Raw genomic sequence first — 20,047 nt, 5'->3', positions numbered from 1 at the left:
CAATGGGAAAGCTTTTGAATGTGATTCGGAACTTACTGTGTGCAAAATATTTTCTAAGTGTTTTGTTTGGTGCATCTCTTCTGCTTTACATATTTCCCCTTTGTGTTCATGTTCGTGTATTTTATTTTCGTACTCCCTAAAAATATTCAAACTTCTTTCAGTTGTCTGCTCTACAGCTAAATCAATCTTTTCTCTGCTTGTCATTGGGAAGCTTAAATTGTCTATCACAATATTTCCTTCACTTGGAAATTCTTTTTTATCACATATATTTGCATTATCTTTCATTTCTATTGGACTCTTTGCCGTAATAAAATCATGTGAGATCTTAGTAATTAGCGGCTCCTTATTGTCTTTTAGCCTCTCTGCTTGTTGGAGGTTTAGTTTATCTTCTTGGCTTGCACTTGCTAACATTTTTTGTTGATTATAATTGTCTATACTTCGATCAAAATTGCTTGTAGCTCGCCTAAAACTATCTTCGGATATCTGCGGACTACTTTGTTTGTCAATAAATGCTGCAGAAACTGCTGACACTTGGTCTAGTGGCAAAGTACTATGCAATTTTTCCTCTGTCTCATCGCTTACATAACGTTTACGCAAAGGGAACGGTGAGCTTTCGAGAGACGAAAGTGCTACTCGGTCCTCAAATGTTTTAACAACATTCTTAACGTTTGGTAATTTTTCGGGAAATTCACCATCACTTTCTTTCTTCAACTCCATTGGCGGAATAGCAACTTTGTCTAAATCAGAATCTACCACAATTTCAGCAACATGACCTTTATCTTTTACATGTGATTCAACAGAGATTGGTTTGATAGTTTCTGTGTGCATTTTATCACCTTCATCCCTAGCTACTTCAAACATTTTGCGCTTTAAGCACACTTTTTCACAAATTTCTTCCTTAGGCAAACTATCATCAGTTAATCTATTCTCTATGGCCTCAACTGGCGATAATTTTAATTCTTGCGCTGTTGGCTCATGTGATACGAGTTTTTCCAACGCCAGATCAAAGTCCGTCAATATTTGCTTCTCCATAGCATTTTCATCCACTTTAGCCGATGAGGGAGCAGGCACAGATTCACGTGGTTTCACCTTGAATGGTAGTGCTTCCAATGCATAATCATGAAATTTGTCTTCGAAATCTTTTACAACCGCTTTAACGGCTGGAACTTTTTCTCCCATCTCTGTCAATGATTTGTGTTTGTCAATAGCAGGTGCCACCGCGCTGTGTTTAGTGTTTTCTAATTGCATAATCTTTCGCTTAACATCACCTCGACCCTCTAACAGTTTTAAATTCGACTCATCATCATCTTTAGCCACTTCAGTTGCATATTCAGCTGGTGTATGCTTAGCTGTTTTTGGCGGTTTGTCGAATGCAGTATCGTGCCTTTCCGCCATTTCTGTTCTAGTTACAGCAGTTGTAATAGTTGTCTTAATTTGACTACCACCACTCATTTCTGAAAATGAGGTAGTGTCGCTAAGGCGTTCTACTTCTTCTTTAGCTGCTCTCGTAGGTACATCGTTCGTTTCGGGCGACTTTCTAGCTTCAGTAATCTTGGCAAAGCTACTAGATTTAACATTTTGAATGCTGAAGTGCTCTATTTATGTCATTTAAAGCAAGTATATTTCATAGATTATTTAATGTAAAACGTTTGTAGATATATGTGTACAATTTCAGTTGCATTTCCCATCAAAAGCAGTTTAAAGGAGGAATATACGATGTAAAATAACAATTACAATTAACACTAATGGATAATACCATGAAAATCGACTTAGAAATCAGATCAGTTGGTTATTATGCTTAGTAAAATGCTGACAACATGCATAAGAGTGAGAAGATGTTTTGTTTTATTATTTTGTTTCGTTTTTTTATTGGTATGATAAATTTTATGTAGGCACCAAATTGCATGTGATATGGTGTGGGAAGCAACAAAAGAATAAAATTACAATGGTACGACCAGCTAGCCACCAACTCAAATTGTTTAAAGCTGCGCATTGCCGTTTTATGTTAATACGATTATTATTATGTTTACATAAGTAGACACAATATGCTATACGAGGTCGTGGATTATATACAGCAGGGGTGTCGACTTTTGTCTTAAGTTGGTACGATGTATTAGACCATTACTTAAAATTAATTTCATTTCATTCACATTAGAGAATACTAGAACGTTTGCATTTTTAAATATTACAATATTAGTGAGAAAGTAGCTCAAATTCGGGTTGCAATTGAGTGTACAAATACTTAAATAACAAACGCGTGTGATTTTATTTTTGTTTGAATTAATAATAGCTTTTCCAACCACGACTTCATATAACATACGCATATTTCTATATACAAGTACAGAAATGTTCACGGTAATCGAAATACATACAGTCGCTGTATTGCCAAATTTTAAAAGCATAAAGTAAGTTATTTATTATAAAGAAAAAGCCAGTGCAATTTTTTTTTGTTTTTGATTTTTATGTTTACATTTAATGAATAACTCAAATCCGCGCTATAAATAATCACTACTTAATGTGTGTAATTAAAATGTAATTTTGTGTATCGCAGTACGGTAAAAAACTTAAAAGACTAACAAATTACGCAAGAGAATTTACATCTATGAAAATTTTCCGTGATAACACCGTTTTAAGTCTAAATGTTATAGCAAAAAATGGAGCTATAACAAAAAACGTTGTGAATCCATATAAAAAGTGTAAATAAAAAATCATGAAATTCGAAAAACCAAAGGTACTATTATTATTATTATATTTTTTTTTAATTTCCTCTTTTGTGAATTTTTGTAAAATAAACTATTTAAGCCCAGTTGTAATTACTTTCGGCACTAAGGCATTTTGTCAAAATAAGCCTGACTGCGACAGCTAAATATAGTATAAACTGATATTTTAAATAAAATTAATTTTGTTAACCGTTTTCCCTCTGCAAATATTATTTCTTCACTTATACGTATGTTTGGCTGCGCGATTTGAAGTAGCAGACTTAAACTAACATATGTATGTATATAGAAATGTAGAAGTTGGATTTCATTCATTAAGTGTTTTTCAAAATGGACATAACATCATATTTACAGAGTCTGATCAGAAAAGTTACAGCACTTCAAATGGCAAGGAAGTGCTTGAATGGCTTGTTGCTAATCGCACAAAATATGAAACAATGTGGGTTCAGATATTTCAAGTTCCTGTTAATGACGATGAATTTATTAATTTAGCTCATTCTGAACTGAAGCTCTTGTCGCACCAGTACATGAATATTCAACATGTTGACTCAAAGTTTTCCACTACACAGGTGGCACCCTTAATTCTCTTTGAAGGGACGATTATTTTGACGGATTGACCGACTTAGAATTTTTTTGTAGCAATACACATTTAAGCAAACTTTTTAGTTCATGAACTTCACTCTCATTAGCCAAATAAAGATGAACACCTAAAATTACACAGCATTCTGGGGTTTGTTTAGAGTGGAAACCGATATTAGAGAGGGGTGTGAGCACTATTTCTCTAATAGTGATCCCATTTATTCACTGAGCTTTGGGTTTCTTCTTTAACTTCGAATTAAACACATATTTAGAGGTCATTTTTCTATTGATATTGATAAAGCAACAAAAATATACATTTAAAAAGAATCCACCTTTTTAAATAGGCACGGGAGGAAATTTTCGTTTATCATTATCTCGTTGTAGGCCCTCTACTAATTAGTCCTGCCATAAGGTCTGTTACAAGTTAAGTCCGTTATCGACATGATATCTTCTTCTTAATTGGCGCGATAACCGCTTACGCGATTTTGCCCGAGTTTAACAAAGCGCGCCAGTCGTTTCTTTCTCGTGATAACCGGCGCCAGTTGGAGACACCAAGTGAAGCCAAGTCCTTCTCCACCTGATCTTTCCAACGCAAAGGAGCCCTTCCTTTTCATCTGCTACCACCAGCTGGTACCGTATCGAATACTTACAGAGCCGGAGCGTTTGTATCCATGACGGCATGACCCAGCCAACGTCGTCGCTGGATCTTTATTCGCTGCACTATCATGCACATCATGTAAATATTAAAAACAAAAATTTTAAATTTTCATTCGAAATGGTCACCATTTGCTTTTACACAAAGCTTGAAACGAATGGGCTATTCAACAATTGCAACACGCACCTTTGCAGCCCCTGCTCGAACGAAAGATTGTTTGAGACTCTCCAAATTTCTGTGTGGCCTGCATTGTCAAATTTGTCACAGATTTTATGGCAAAATTTTACGAATGGGTTGGTGGCATGACTACCATTGGGAATTCAGAGAGAACGTAGGTTCGAATCTCGTTGAAACAATATAATTTAAAAAACGGCGGTCGCCCCTCGACAGCAATGGCAAACCTCCGAGTGTATTTCTGCCACGAAAAAGCTACTCATAAAAAACAAAATGCCGTTCGGAATCGACGTAAAACTGTAGGTCTCTCCGGTTGTGGAGTAACATCAAGGCGCACACCACAAATAGGAGGAGGAGCTCGGCCAAACACCCAAAGGGGTGCACGCGCCAATTATATACAATATATATATACATATTTATAAGTACATGTGGATGTTAATGAGCAAATATTGAATCTCTATTCAAGATATGTGTTTAATGGGAACTTGAAAAAGAAACTCGAAAGAAAAAGCTTCGAAGCCACTGCGTTTCTCAAAGTCGAATAACTCGGGTGGATTCTCGCTGTTGACGAGCAGCTGCTTTGCTATTTCAGATAGCTGATTAAAACTGGGCAAAGCATTTAGAGTTAAGAATTGCAGATATGATAGTAGGCTATTGGAAACGATAATATATGCTCTGTCGAACTAGTTCAAGAGCCTGATTATAAAATGCGCTCCACAAATTATTTCTTACGCCGATTAAGAATTTTTATTGTGTGAGTTTTGCAATATTTTCTGAGACTCAAAACTTGCTAGTTGGTACCTACACCACTGTGTGTTTTTCCCTTGCCTCTGTATCGAAATCATAAACAACTTTAAAACAGGTTGAAATACCGCTGGCGCTGCGATCAACCAATCTTATACTAAAAAAATAATAATAATAAATAAATACTGCAAAATATTGTAATATTGTAAGATTTTAAGTAGTTTCGAAAAACACTCCATACGTTTTACTTTTATTTAATTTTTACTTTTTATTGCCTTTAAACCATATAATAACGTACTTGGCAGGCAGAGTGTTATAGGTAAGCCACACCTTGATATTTTATCAAAAGCTCAAAGAATTTATTTTATATTATTTTCTTTGATTTGAGTGTGTTAAAAAGTTTTGTAAAAGCAGAGACTGTATTACGTTGAGATTTCTGAAATATATTGTTCTCAATGCAATAATTTTTTAGTCAAATATAAGGAATCAATTTATTGGCACTCAATAGTTTCAGCAAAAATGTTTAAAAAAATTGTATGGAAATTAATTTATCCTGGTGTACTAATAAAGGGCTATCAGATTGTGGGCGCTCGGTGGTTTTTGACAGGACGCGTAACCTGTTAAACTAAAACATAATTTTTTTCAGTATTCATTGACATTTCAACATGGAAAGAGTTATGGCTCAATAAGCAAAATTGCCGTATTTAGGCTGAAGATCAAACCGAAACCACTCAAGAATAGCCATCCATCCATTGAAAACAACCGTTTGGTGCGGCCTATGGGCTGCAGTACTCATCGGCCCATATTTCTTCAAAGACGAGGCTGACGACTTTTTGATGCTGGAAAGTGAAGTTCGTGATCTCTACCACATTTGGTTCCAACAAGATGGGACTACTTGCCGTACAGTTCGTCAAACAATGGATTTACTGCGTCGTCGTTTCGATGAGCAATTTTTCTCGGACCAGTGGATTGGCTACCAAAATAGAGTGATATCACACCTGTGAAGTTTTATTTGTGGGGGTATATAAAGTCTAAATGCTTTGCAGATAAACCAGTTGCGATTGAGATATTGTCCTCCAATGAGTCATTCAAAATTGGTGTTTACGGATCGCCCAATTACGGCGCAGTTGCGGCCACATTTGAAAGAGAATGTCATGAATGGTTCTACACAAAAATAATCAGGAGTGCCCAATGAATTAGAATTTTCGTTGTTTTATTTCAATTTAAAATCTGATACCTCTAAATTGATCATCCTTTATAAAAATGGAGTAGCTTACTACTATTTTTTGCATTACTAATTATAAAAATGAATTTGGTGATTTTTATGAAGTCGATATTGTCCTAAAGTTTGTAAATAATCTTGTTCATACTCATGTGAGTAAAATTATAACTAGGTTTTCAAATATCGTTAGGAAAAACGCGAGCCTTTGAAATATTGCACTCCGTTTTAGATCCACAACACAATTTTTTATAAAACGATGGAACGAAAACTTCATTTTGGGGCATACAAGTTACGATCTTCTAGTTTATTAAGGCACTATATTAATGGAATAGTATATTGAAAATACGCACCTAACTTTTTGAACTCGTGCCGTACTTAAAGCCAATGTAGTCGATTGAATATCATCAGCACTTTCGTATAACCCTTAAATATTCTAAGGCTTTATATGGTCATCAGCACGATCACTTGATAAATTAACGAGGCGAAGAAGAAAGTCAGCATAAACTAAGTCGAATATTTGTGCTATAAGCTAAATGAGAATTGTAGCCATGTGCGAGGACTCGTAGAATAATAGCGTTAAGTGTGACTAATTACCAGTTAGCTGGATGCCAAGCCACTATCGAATTATTAAGCAAATAGCGCAACTCGCAGTTACGAAAGTAGCGCCCTATTAGCGTACCTACTTCGCTTGAAGCCATCCATGAACTCAATTTAGCTAACTAATCACGAAATACGTTTTAGGTTGTATTTCTATGGCCGGAAACCAAAAATTCAATCTCCAAAGAGCTAATTTTTAGCCTCAGTTTTTTTGTGAAAAAAAGAAGTCTAAATAACTGAAAAAATTGGAGTTAATTTTTAGCCTCAGTTTTTTGTGAAAAAAGTAGTCTAAACAACTGAAAAAATTGTGGTGCATTCAACTTGGAAAAATCCTCGTCTTTAGCAGATACTATTGCAATAGCAAGCTGATAGAGAAGTTCGAAAAAACACCTGTCTTAGCTGTACATCATTTGGTGGAGTATTTGGTGTGCAAGTACAGTTACCAGTCAGACTTTTATGGAGGAAGGAGCTCTCAAGTCGTTTGGAATTCTGTTTTGGATCCACATAGATATTTAGGATAAGGATTTTTTATGGCCATGTTTTTTCACACCTCGAAAATTCGTGTAGATCTTCTCAGTGGTGTAGGCTCTAGAATTTGGTATGTGTAGCCTCGGCTGATTGTAGTTAATTATGCGTGCGATTTTACATGTTTTGCTGTGAAGTTTGTTTCAACGATTAGTTATCTGCTTTTAAAACTTTTATTACAAAACAATTGTTTCCTTCAAATCGAAAAAATGCTTTGAAAAGAATTAATTTTTTTTTATTTCAAGCGTTTAAAAAATTATTGCATATACGCCCAATAAATTTCAGGCCACTTTAAATCTTTAAAGTGTTTTTACTTATAATTTTTGGGACAATTGTTATTTTCTTGCTGTTTATAAATAATTTAACTGTACACTCAATCGTAGCATTAAGGTAAGTTCACTTTAGAATTACATCAGCCATGTGAACTTATATGTACATCGATATCAATTTACACACACACATATACATATATCAAACCAAATTGAATAAATTAGCTTGAAGTAGTTGGATTGCTCAAGAATACATACTTTCATTTAAAATTGCAAACGTTTAACAACTTCATTTTCATTTAAATATTTCTATACTAAACAAAATATGCCTAACTTAGCCAAGTAAAACCAATACACACCGTTTTTATTAACAACAATTTTCACTTTTCCTTTCAACCTCAGACCACAGGGACTCCGACTTGTTTTCAACTTACCGTATGATTTAAATTTTCTATTTCTGTGTATTTATTTGTAACAAATATACTTTACTCATTTAAGCTGTTTTAAATAAACGTACAAGTTGTAAAATCTAGAATTCAAACAATAACGCAATACTAGGTTTTATTAGATATTAGAACATTGAATTGGATTTTGTTTTGATTAATATTGCTTTTGTAAAATGAAGACTACATTGGAAATAACTCAAAATTATATATTGTCCAAGGTTTTAATTTTTCGTTTTAAATATGCAATGCGTATTATATATATATATATATAATTATAAAACATATATATATATAAATATATATATTTAAAACCAACGTACCGCTTACGCAAAGTGAGAAACGTTCACGCGAAAATCAAATGTCTAACTGTAAGCGAATTGTCAATTACATTTAACAAGAAAGAAAAATATTTACCCTCACCTTTGAGTAAATTTAATTAGTTACTCGCCGGCGTACAGCCGACGGGTACTCTTTGCGCCAGTAGCGAAATAATTGCTGTATTACCACCCTCAATTCAAGGCCTCACAGACCCAGTGCCTGCATGTACTATTTCTTTTACATATGTAGGTACATACATTGTACTCACAAATGTATGTATGTATGTAGGTATGAATGTATGACTACTTCTATTTATTTATAAATGCGTTTACTACCGCAACATCTACGCGTCTTCACTTTTGCTTAATGGTTTTTCGCGCTGCCTATTGCCTCAAAAGATTAAGACCTCTTATACAGTATTGCGCAAATCCTAAGCAGCTTATTCTGCTTAGGCATAGATGTTTTCCAAAAATGTTGAATATCTTTTCATAACATATTTAGTATAATTTTTCCTACACCTATACGAAATAATTGCGGCTGTCGTAGCCGAATGGGTTGATGCGTGACTACCATTCGGAATTCAGAGAGAGAACGTAGGTTCGAATCTCGGTGAAAGACCAAAATAAAGAAAAATTATATTTTCTAATAGCGCCCCTCGGGAGGCAATGGCAAACCTCCAAGTGTATTTCTGCCAAGAAAAAGCCCTTCACAACTTTTTATTGTTTCAAAATTTTTCTATAAATAAGTACATCTGTATGTAAATAGGCAAATAAAGGCCAGGTCATAGAATGATTCTCGTTCCTCGCTTCCTCTGGCCTAAATCATTTCTGAACTGTGAGCTTAATATCGATATAGTTACTTAGCGGGCACTACAACCATATGTCGGAGGACGGAGGATGGGTCCACGATCCAAGCAGCTCACAACTTCTGGGCTTCGCCCAAGTATCCTCTGGGAAGCTTCCATCATCCGTTCGGAGCGTGCGAATGTGAGAAGGAAAACTGGTTTTGCGTAGGGTTTGGGACGCACCATAGAAAAACTCCGCCAATAAAAAATTGAAAACAGTCTTGGATATAGGGGCCCATATCGACATGGGCATAGCACAACCTCGATTAGGAAGAGCGAAGGAACCGAGGATTGTGGAAGTGTTACCTGAGCCCCCAGATGAGATCGGTTGCTGCTTCCTTTATGTATTGAGCTTTTTGGAGCTTGCTGATGCGATATAATGCATGATTGTAGCATGCAGGCAGTGCCCGATTCCAAATTACCATTTTAGAAGCAATTTGAGAGATGCAGCAATCTGCTCGTTAAATGAATTGATAGCAAAAGCTCAACTTGTTGTGTACTTATAAACGTGAAGAAAGTTTAGCGCAACTCGCTTAAATGTAACAAAATTCTTCCAGCATTAAATCGCCGCTCCCTGGAGACCAACTTACATCATCAAACGGCATCAAACGGCGATAATCGCGTAACCAACTTAGAGGGAAAAAGATCGAGCTATTGAAAGGCAATGAGACCTGATGCACCATCCCGATGATGACGCAAACAGCCCAAGTTCTTCAATTGAAATTACTCACGCGAAAGCGAAGCAGCTAACTTAAAAAAAAGGGCGGTAGATATTTTCACAAAACTCAGCAAGAATGCCTACCTAAGTTCATGTTAAAATGGGGAAAATCGGTCAATAACCACACCCGCCTCCATAAAACTTTAATATCTCTGTTTTAAATGAAGCAAAATTACTCAAATTCGGTTCAAGAAATTCGCCGAAAAAAATACAAGGAAAGAAAAATTCTGGAAAACCGGCTTTGCCACACCTATTGCTGCGTAAATGGGTGTATCACAAGAACGACTTAATAAAACTAGCCCGAACTTAGTATGCACACCATTGTTCTCCACTTCATTTAGTTAAGAAATGAATATTAAAGAGATCGAAAAAAATCCATACCCACTTTTTATATGTTAAAACTAAATTTTCGTCCGTCCGCTTGATATTACAAGCTCTAGCTCTCATTGTCTATGAGTTTGCTTGGTCCCAAAAATTAGTTTCCAAGGCCAAATGAAATTTTACTAAAATGTACGAGGGTATGTAAAGTTCCTTTTTTGTTTTTATTTCAAATTAATAAACAAGAAAGCGAGTTGATATAAATGTGGCAAAAAGAAGACATGTGGACAAGTGGTTTTAAAACTACTAATAATAGCACAGAGCAAACATGAAAGTTGATCCTTAGCTGTAGAATGTGCTGAGGTTATGCACAGTACTGTATGTATATGTATGTGCTTTGTATGTATGCACATACTATATAATGTTATGACAGTAAAAGAACTAAATAACTTTTAGATTTATTCCAGAAATACAAAACACCAAAGTGTGAGTAAATTTTGACCGCGTTGTCTGTCGACGCCCCCGCAGCCTTGGCAATGCAAAATTGCAAAAATTGCAATGTGATACAAGAATTCCTAAGACCGTAACAAATCAATATGGAAACCATCCAAAGGCCACTTTTGGTTCACTAGTTCAAATTAAATTGGCTGTCGTCATAGCTGAGTTGTTTATGTATGCACGCCGCTCGGTTGGTTCTGGGCTCGATGTCCACCGTGCATATGAAATGTCAAGTAATAGCACAAGTTTTATTCAGTACAGGTTGCCTCTTGGCAAGTATTAACAAACTGCTGCAGTCAACATAAAAATAGAGGGTCCTTCATTTGGAGGAAAACTTCAGACAACTTAGTGCAGAAACTCGGCCAAACATCTGACAATGGACGTATGCTATTTAAATGCTACCATGTTTTGATGATTACTCGCATTCTTACTTTCATTACAATTTTAGGTAAGTGGGGGTGTATTAAAAAAAATCAATTACAATACTCGAGCATTGTAGCTACTCAGGTATTTGGTCACCCAACTAAGCACACCCTACTAGTATTAGGAAGCAGTATTAGGTTAATCAAATTAAGTTTTTCGTATTAATTTATTATAAGTCTGCAAAACCAAAGAAAATATTAATTGTGACTAACGGAAGGGCCTCAACGCTAGCAAAAGAAAAGGGTTCCAAATCAATTGAAAAGCCGTTTTTAAAATAGTAATTAAATATATTATAGTATTCCTTATCTCCTGGGGTTAGAATTGAATGCTTTATTTATTTCATTTTTATGGAAAAAAATTGAAAAGACGCATCTTTTTCTAAATCTACCAACGTCCTCATGCTAAAATTCAGTTGGACTAAAAGAATTCTACTAGAGCTTAAAATGTGATTTGTACTTGAAACTCATTAGACGATTAAGCCAAATCGGACGCAATCAATTTTTTTCATTCTCGAAGATATTTGTACATATATACTGAAAATGTACTCAGTGTGGCAATTAAATAACGAGACTGACACTGTTAATTATTTTATTTTGATTTCATTTTTATTATATTTATTTGTTATCACCTTCACTTGGGACGTATACTTAGCTTCTTCTTCTCGACAGGGCATTTTGGAAGTGCCAGATAAAACCATTTTCCAATTGTTTCGATATTTTCTTCTGTTTTTAGCGGGAAAGAACAACCTGAGCGTGAATCATTCCAAACATATTCACAAGCATCTCCATAATACAGTTTATCAAAACGCATTGGAGAAATCAAGAAAATCCAATTACTTCTCCACTTAGCCTTTTCAATGCAAAGGAGGTATTTCTCTTCCTCTGCTATCAGCAGGACGTATCGCATGGAATACTTGCAGGACATACAGAACTTTTGTATCCACTCGTGTGCCGTAGCCTTTCCAGCGGACCTGTTGGACCATCGCTCGCGATATTCGCCGTCGAACTTCTCCGTAGAATCTTTTTCGAACATTATAAGGGCCGGCTCAACGCATGTTCCATCATCCGAGTTTCTGCGCAGTATAATAGGATGATACTTATTCATCGATAGAGGACTTTACTACTCAATTAATGCATTTCTCGTGATATCTCGAGCATGATATCTGATATCAATTTTTGATCTCCACCTAAAACCGTGCCCACTTTTCATATGTTAAGATTAAATTTCCGTCCGCTCATTGGATGTTACAGGCTACAGCTCGAGTTTAGATACTTTTGTGAAACTCAGCAAGATTTTGGTAAATGGGCGGTCCGATTATCATTTTGGGGTTTATTCGTGATTCCCGATTACGACTTAAGAAAACTCCCCCAAACTTAGTATGTACTACACATGTAGCTCTCCACCTCATTTAGATAGGACATGAGTGTTATAAAGATCGGAAAAAGTTTATATCCGCTTTTTATATGTTAAGTCTAAATTTCCGTACGTCCGTTTGATATTACAAGCTTTAACTATCAGTGCCTATCAGTTCGTTTGATTCCCAGAAATAACAGTCAACTCAAATTTAATTTTATTAAAGAGTGCGCTGATATACAAAGTTCGTTCCAGACCGAATTTAGCACTTCCTTACTATCCAAAGAAGTTTAGTTTAGTTATAAAAATACCAAGAAACCAACTTGAGATTCATCCCAAAAATAACATAATAAGAGCTGCATAATCGCGCCGTAACACAGAAGCTATTAATACGTTCATGCTGCGACATGCACACGAGTTTGAGGTTTTGTGTTTATTAAATCTTTAAAAGTTCTTCTAGAGATTCCGATTAAAAACCGTAGAACTGGGATAAAAAGTTTTTGGAATTTTTCTAAGTTTTATATAAAATTTAAAAATTGGATTTATATGTTTTTTGTTAGATAGTGGTAGGTAGTTTTATAAGAAAAAAAAATAATATAATATGTATTAAAAAAAAACGACAAATAGCCAAAACAGGTCAATTGCTGATGTACTTTGTTTTGTCGCGGGCTGTTTATATACGAGTGTGAGTGAACTGTCTCAGCTGAAAGTGTGGCTAAGTTTTCCACCAGTGAGGCTAAATTTAGCCAAAGTAAGGTCAAGAAGAAGAAGAGGTATAGTTTATTGAAAAATGGGGTTGCGTGTCTACAGGTATAAATACCAAAATAACTAAAATGACGTACAACTACAAAATATCATTGGTTGTGCAGGTTTAAGGCGAGTTAAACGAGAATGATTTGCATGGTCAATTTCGGATTTGTGAGTAATGTTCACTGTTAAACACCAATACTTACACTCATGTTTATGTCGCATCGTGGACATACTATCATATTTAGTCTTGCCATAAATTCTGTGACAAATTTTACAGTGCATAAAGCGAGAACGGGTTCGCAAAAAAAGGTGCGTTATTTTTGTTTTTTTCGTATGCATTGTCCACTCATAAATTTTACTCAGTTTGGTAGCGAATTTCGCTTGTTGACAATGGAGTGAGGAGCTAAGGAAAATGGCATTGCAGTGATTGCATAACGTAAAAGTGGTAAAAGTGCAAGTGAGATTTACGAATTGCTGAAAAACTTAATATTTCGAGAATATCAATCGGTTTTCCCAAATGTCTGAAGTGACACGCAGAAAAAGAAGTGGTCGTCCTCGCATGGCTCGAACCAGTGCCGCCTTAAAAGCCGTTCGGGAAAGAATTCGCAGAAATCGTCTTAGAAATCAGGAAATCATGCCCAGAGAAATAAATGTATTGACCAGATCCATTTGAAGACTAAAAGATGATCTCCACATGAAAGCCTTTCATCGCTTAATTGGTCGTCTTTTGGCAACGCGCTTGAAGAAAATTAGACTCGACGGCCATAAAAATATTCTTTTCACAAATGAGAAAATTTTCACTGTTGAAGAGGTTTTTAATAAGCAAAACAACCAAATCTATGCTTAAACTTCTAAAGACGGAAAAAATTTTATTCCCGCGGTTCAGTGTGGCCAATCCCCCAGCCTCCGTAATGGAGAGTGTCTTGTAAAGGCGTTACACCTCTTCATTTCTGCGAAAAATGGGGTAAGACCGTGGGCCAAACTGTCCCAGGAGGATATCTTAGAAGGCGTGGTGAAGCAGTTGAGCAGCACTTTCTTCAATGGGGAGCGTTGGGTATTCCAGCAAGATTCATTACAGCCCATAAAAAGCCCAGCTATGGCTAAAAATCAATATTCCGCATCATTCGGTTCATAACCGCAGAAGTTTGGCCGTCTGGAAGTCCAGATCTGAATCCATTGGACTATAGTTTGTGGTTAGAATTGACGAACAATCACAGAAACTTGGAGAGTCTCAAGCAATCTTTGGTTCGAGCAGCGACGTCAATATCCGTGGAATGCTGAATGACAAATGGTGACCATTTCAAATGAAAATTTAACATTTTTTACTCATTAAAAAAAGTATTATAATTTAATATCTATAACGGACTTAACTTGTAACAGAACTTATGGCAGGACTAGGTAAAGTATATTTTGGCACCAAAAGATTATTTTTTTTTTTATTTTATATTTTTTTAAGCTGATGACAACTGTGCTCTTCATTCTTTCCGAGTGTCTACGCCTGTCAAAATTTCTTCGGTATCAGTGTCATAGTGCTCACACTCACCAAAGTAAACGTACGCCCGTATCAATTGACTCGATTAAACTAATGAGAGCCCCATGTAAATGAATTTTCACCTCCGTTCCGTTCCGTAGTATCGTAGATGGTTCTTTCATGGTGTCAGCTGATACGGGCGTACGTTTACATTGGGGAGTGTGAGCACCATCAGTATTGTTATTTAATAGTCACACCTCTTGTACGGAACTCCACGCAACCGCGTCTTGTCAGTACCGGCTGAAAGCTGGTGAGAAGTTAACCTAAGAAAGAGTTGCTAGTCGGTAGCAGTGACTAGTACCACCTTATATAAATAGAAGTACATACATTCTTACATACGAGTACAATTACATTTGACCTCTTATACAATATAGTACATACATACATAACGCACTTATAAGAATACAAATTCCTTATATCCAATATATATTTGTAATGCGAACAATTTTTTTTTTTTTGATTTTGTATAAACAAAATTTATTTTAATACCGCACATATTAGAAAGCACTAAATCACTAAAAATATTCGAAGTGGGTTTTCGAATTAAAATTAATTTCATTTACTACCAGCCGCTAATTCATTCAATTAGCTTCTGTTTATTTCAACCGGAATATTTTTAAATTTTTTTCGAACACTGATTCTTTGAGAACTTATTTTTTGCTTTTTTTATATATACACACAAATAAATATAATTGATTACACTCAAATATGAATGAAATTTTGCATACAAACGTAAAACGAGTACATACGTAAAATAAATCGTAAACACTATTTATAAACAAAGTACATGATACGATAACCAAAACAAATCTACAATATGCCATACAAACGAAAATATGAAAAGAAAATGGTGGTCGAATATTTAATTTATTTATTTCAGACAATGCTAAAAGGCAACGAAAACATGAGAGTATCCTTACAATAGATACATATAATGTATGGTAACTCGTAAAGCGCTTACCGATTTTTGAAATTCCCGAAACACGTTCGAATGTTGATTCTGTGGTCTTATGTAAAGTGATCACAGTATCAGTTAGATGATCTGGCAAAAAAAACAACAACATTAAATTAAGTGGCTTCAAAGTGATAAAATATCGCTATTAAGACATCTCAACTTACTTTTCTTATCGGAAGTAGTGCCAGGCGGTGATTCTCCGTCTTGCCTTCTAATTTCAATTGGTGTAGGTGGTGGGGTTTGCGAATGTGGAATGTCGCTCGCTGAATAAAATTTGGAAAAAGAAATAATATTAATGGAACGTTGCTATTTTCTTTAAATGTCAAAAAAGTTACTATGCGTTTTGAGCTCATCGTTTATTTCAATTTGTCCCGCACTCATCTTCTTTGTAATTGTTTCCTCAACTGACTTGCAGAATTCAGCGTCTGTGAGGGTTATAGATTTTCGTGGTTCAAAAGGTGCAGGTGCAGCCAAATCATCGCCAGCCTTGAGGCCAGTTCCAGTGTCAGCTACTAACGGCTTAACAATCGGCAGCTGTGTTTGCTGTTCTGTGGCTAAGAAGTCATCTGTTATTTTAATTGTATCTATTTTTGTTGCCGCCTCGGTTACGATTTTGTTAATTTCCTCACTTAAGCTAGTGCTGCTTATAGCCTCTGCTGCCGTTTGCGGCATTTCTTGCATGGGTAGTGTAGTTGTTTTTCCATAGCTATCCGTTATAATTGTTTCTTTGATAGGTTTTGTGCTTGTTGTGAGTTGTGTAGTTTGCTCTATGGTGAGAAAGTCTTCAGTTAGCTTCCTCACACCTACTGCAGATACTTTGTCGGTCTCGTTTATGGGCGCGGCTATCTCAATGCCATCATCCTGTAATTTATCGACTACTTTTATAGTTTCTTCGAGCTTTTTAACAGATTCTACAAGTTTTATGCTCTCTTCTTTGACCGTGTCCGTTACTGCTGAACTCATCTTGAGTGTAGTTGTTTTCTCATCTACTATAATGTCTGGTTCAAAATCGATTAGAGTTGCTCCTGGTGTGACTTCTTTCTTAGGTTCTTTCGTAGTTGATTCAGCCAACAAAGACTTAACGTCAGCTTTGCTTTCTTTAAGACTTTCTTCTAATGATTTAATATCCTGCTCAGTTCCAAGTTTTGGTACGGTAGTCATAATAACGCTCGTTGTTTTAATCAGATCACTCATAGCGCTTTTTACTTCAGTAGTTTCAGTGTCTACTAATTTCTCAATTTCTTTAGACACATCAGTTGTTGATTTTTGTAAATCTACGACTGTAGAGGATTGTTCAGCATCCACGCCAGAGGGAATGATTGGAACAACTGTAGAGCTCAAAACTGAAGGCACAACAGTATGTGTGGCAGATTTGAAGAGTTCCTGTTTTTCGACTTGTTCTTCTGGTTCTCCTGATATTTGAAATTGCACTTGCTGTTCCATTGCCAAGAAATCTGCTGTTAATTGTTTGGTGCTTACAGTTGACAACGTGTCGCTTGGTTTAGTGGCTTCGTGAGTTGGAAAAATCTTTTTTTCACTTATTTCTAAACTATCAAGTTTTAAATCTGATGAACTTGAAGCGTCACTAATTAACTCTTTAGCTGGAAAGGAAGTTGTTTCTTTCATAAATGTTTTATCAGTTTTCTTCTCCGTGTCAACATCTCTGAATACATCGAGTTTCTTTGTAGCATCTATAACATCATCAGTTGTTGTTTTTACTTCCTTTTCCAACTCCTTTTCTAACTCCTTTACACTATCCACCCTTTTGTCGAATTCTTCAAGGTCCTCGGTCGTCTTATGCACGTCAGCTTTCATTTTAAATTCCACTTTCTCCTTAGTTTGATGTATATCTGTATCGGCTACGGTCTTCCATACTTCAGTTTTTGACTCACTCTCTAGTTTCTTTGCGATTTCTTTGGTTTCCAAAACTTTTTCCGACAATTTAGTATTCAGTTCATCTTCTAGCACCTTTGTAGTATCTGTGAGATCTCTTGTAGTTTTCGGTACATCATGTTTTTCAGCTGCTTCTTTTAATTGAGCTCTTGTGAACTCGATATCTTTCGTTGACTCCTCTAGTTGCTCTGTGGTTTCAAAGATTTCTGCTGCTGTTTCCATCACTTCTGCGGTACTTGTTACAAGTTCATTCACACTCTTCTTCATTTCTTTCTGAGACTTCTGTTCCATGCTCAAAAATTCATGCGTTAGCTGTTTTGTTTCGATTAATGCGGCTTCGTTATCTTCTACAACCACTTTGTCGAACTTTATCGTAGCTTCAGTAGTTGTACTGATTGATTCGACGGGACTCTTCTTATCCTTTGATGTTGTGGTTTTCGAAGCCTCTTCTGTAGATGACCGTGTCTTTGGCTCTGGCACTTTTTCATCGAGAGATGTCCTCTTCTCGGCAACTGGACGAGTAGTTTCTTGTACAACTTTGTAGTCGGTAGTAGTTTCGATGCCGGCCGGCAATTGAGATTTTTGCTCCACACTTAAAAAGTCTTCGGTAAGTGTTTTTTCAAAAGACCTAACTGGTTTTTCGTGTGCTAGATAGCTGTCATCTGTTGGTCCATCGTCATGTTTTTTCATATCTTTTGGTATCACTGATTTCATATCATAGGTAACTCCTCTGGCTTCAAAGTCAGCGATTTTGTCTTCAATTGAGCTGCCCTTTATTTTTTCCTCTTTCACCGTTTCAATAGTTTCCGTGATTGTATACGTTTTACTTTCTGTGCTCACCCTCTCTGTAAGCGGTGTGGATTTCTCTAAAGTTTCTGTGCCTTTCATTTCCTTTTCTTTCACTTCTTCAACAAACTTCTCGCTGATGGTAATATCGACTGGAAGTTGAGTTTGCTTCTCAACATTTAGAAAATCTTCAGTCAATTGTTTTGTTTTTTCTTGTTCTGAAGTTATGGTTGACTCTTGCAGGAGCTTGAGCTTCTCGACAGCGCTAATATCTTGTATTAGTTTCAAATTTTCATCATTCTGGACCTGCTTGTATTCTGTTACAGAGTCCTCCTCTTCTGAGCTGCGCCCAGAAGTTTTCAATTTGTGCGTCAGTTCCTTATCAAATTCACTTTTACTTATTTCGGTGGAATCCATTTTACCCATTTTCATTTTCATTACTTGATCTGGAGCGACAGTGGACTTAACGATATTATCTGTGGGCAATTGCATCATGATTTCCGATTCATGAATAGCCTTTTTGTCCTCAATAAGACTTTTACGTTTAATTTCCGAAATTTCACGTGTAATTTCTTTCTTTTGTGATGAAGCAGGAATCTGTCGTTCAATAGAGAGGCGTTTCACGATCTTCTCTCGCCGTTCCGCTACTGTGCGTTTCGTAATTTCCTCATCTGATTCAGATTCTTCAACTTCTTTTTCTTCGGCCGAGTATTTAACTTCTTCGTGATCATGGATCTGTTGGATTCGTTTACCTGTATATATATAAAAGTGGGAAAATGGAGTTTCATGTTGTCAATAATTTGACTACTAAATCTATCAGAATATATTGCATTTTGTTATGATTAACCACATTTTACTTACTCTCTTGCCGCACCAGCTCCTCAACAGACTCCGAGTTCTTCATAATGTCAGTTTCATCAAAATCACGCGAGTGGGAAAGCCGTCCACTTTTACATTTTTTCATAATATCATCACGCCCAATATTTTTGAGCGCTACTTCTAAGGCGTGTATATCGTAATTTGGCTTATCCTTAAAAAGACGAATCATGCTTTGGGCTTGCCGCGCAATACTATCAGTATTTTGATTTATGATCTCATCAATCTCTTCCGTGCTAATACCGATTTCAGAGGCCAATTGAATCCAATCCTTGCCTAGTAAATTCGATAAATCCACAATACGTATATCGCCGATGTAATGATCATTTTGATGTTTACTCAAACTAAATAGTGAGCTGCGATAGGTGGTGGTGATCTTATCGCTGAACTCGGTAGTTGTGTCCGGTATGACAATATCCGGCAAAACAATATTCAAAATACAGATGGGATGTTGCGGTGGCTCACCCTTGGCTACTTTTGGCTCTTTCATAAACAATGTACGACCCACAATATCGGCATGCTGATCCTTTACGCGAACCGTGAATGGTAAACGATTCTCACGGAATGCTTTGAATTGCAATTGCAATTGATCTCCAGATTTTGTGACAGGCACTAGGTTACCAGCCATTTCAATATACTGTGGCTTGCCTTCAAGCACTTCAACGTCACGACTCTTGGCGACTTCTGTAAAGAGTTCCTGCTTTTCGAGAGTTTTGTCCTCGCGGTCATCGGTCATGCAGAAAACTCGTAGACGAGCTTCATAAGGTTCCACTTTCTTGGCAAATACCACAAACTTAGCCATAAATGGTACATGTATTACCTCCCTAATTAAAGAAATATTGGAGTTTGATAAATA

General features: G+C 36.2%; 2 protein-coding genes across 2 annotated transcripts in view; both read right to left on the bottom strand.

The window, feature by feature from the left end:
• LOC128861733 (mucin-2) overlaps positions 1-8,288 on the bottom strand; it is a 64,866-nt gene extending 56,578 nt beyond the window's left edge. The window contains exon 1 of the mRNA XM_054100098.1: positions 8,249-8,288. The gene's annotated coding sequence lies outside the window, so the exon portion shown is untranslated. The remainder of the gene's footprint in view (positions 1-8,248) is intronic.
• LOC128861787 (titin-like) overlaps positions 1-20,047 on the bottom strand; it is a 68,420-nt gene that overhangs the window by 22,573 nt on the left and 25,800 nt on the right. Inside the window, exons 5-9 of the mRNA XM_054100166.1 lie at positions 19,177-20,015; positions 15,972-19,067; positions 15,801-15,899; positions 15,643-15,723; positions 37-1,595 (exon numbers count right to left, since the gene is read on the bottom strand). Coding sequence (XP_053956141.1) covers positions 37-1,595; positions 15,643-15,723; positions 15,801-15,899; positions 15,972-19,067; positions 19,177-20,015 — 5,674 coding nt within the window. The remainder of the gene's footprint in view (positions 1-36; positions 1,596-15,642; positions 15,724-15,800; positions 15,900-15,971; positions 19,068-19,176; positions 20,016-20,047) is intronic.

This window comes from Anastrepha ludens, chromosome 4 (assembly GCF_028408465.1).
Source record: "Anastrepha ludens isolate Willacy chromosome 4, idAnaLude1.1, whole genome shotgun sequence".
Taxonomy (NCBI): Eukaryota; Metazoa; Arthropoda; class Insecta; order Diptera; family Tephritidae; genus Anastrepha; species Anastrepha ludens.
This window is presented reverse-complemented; position numbering and strand designations above follow the sequence as displayed.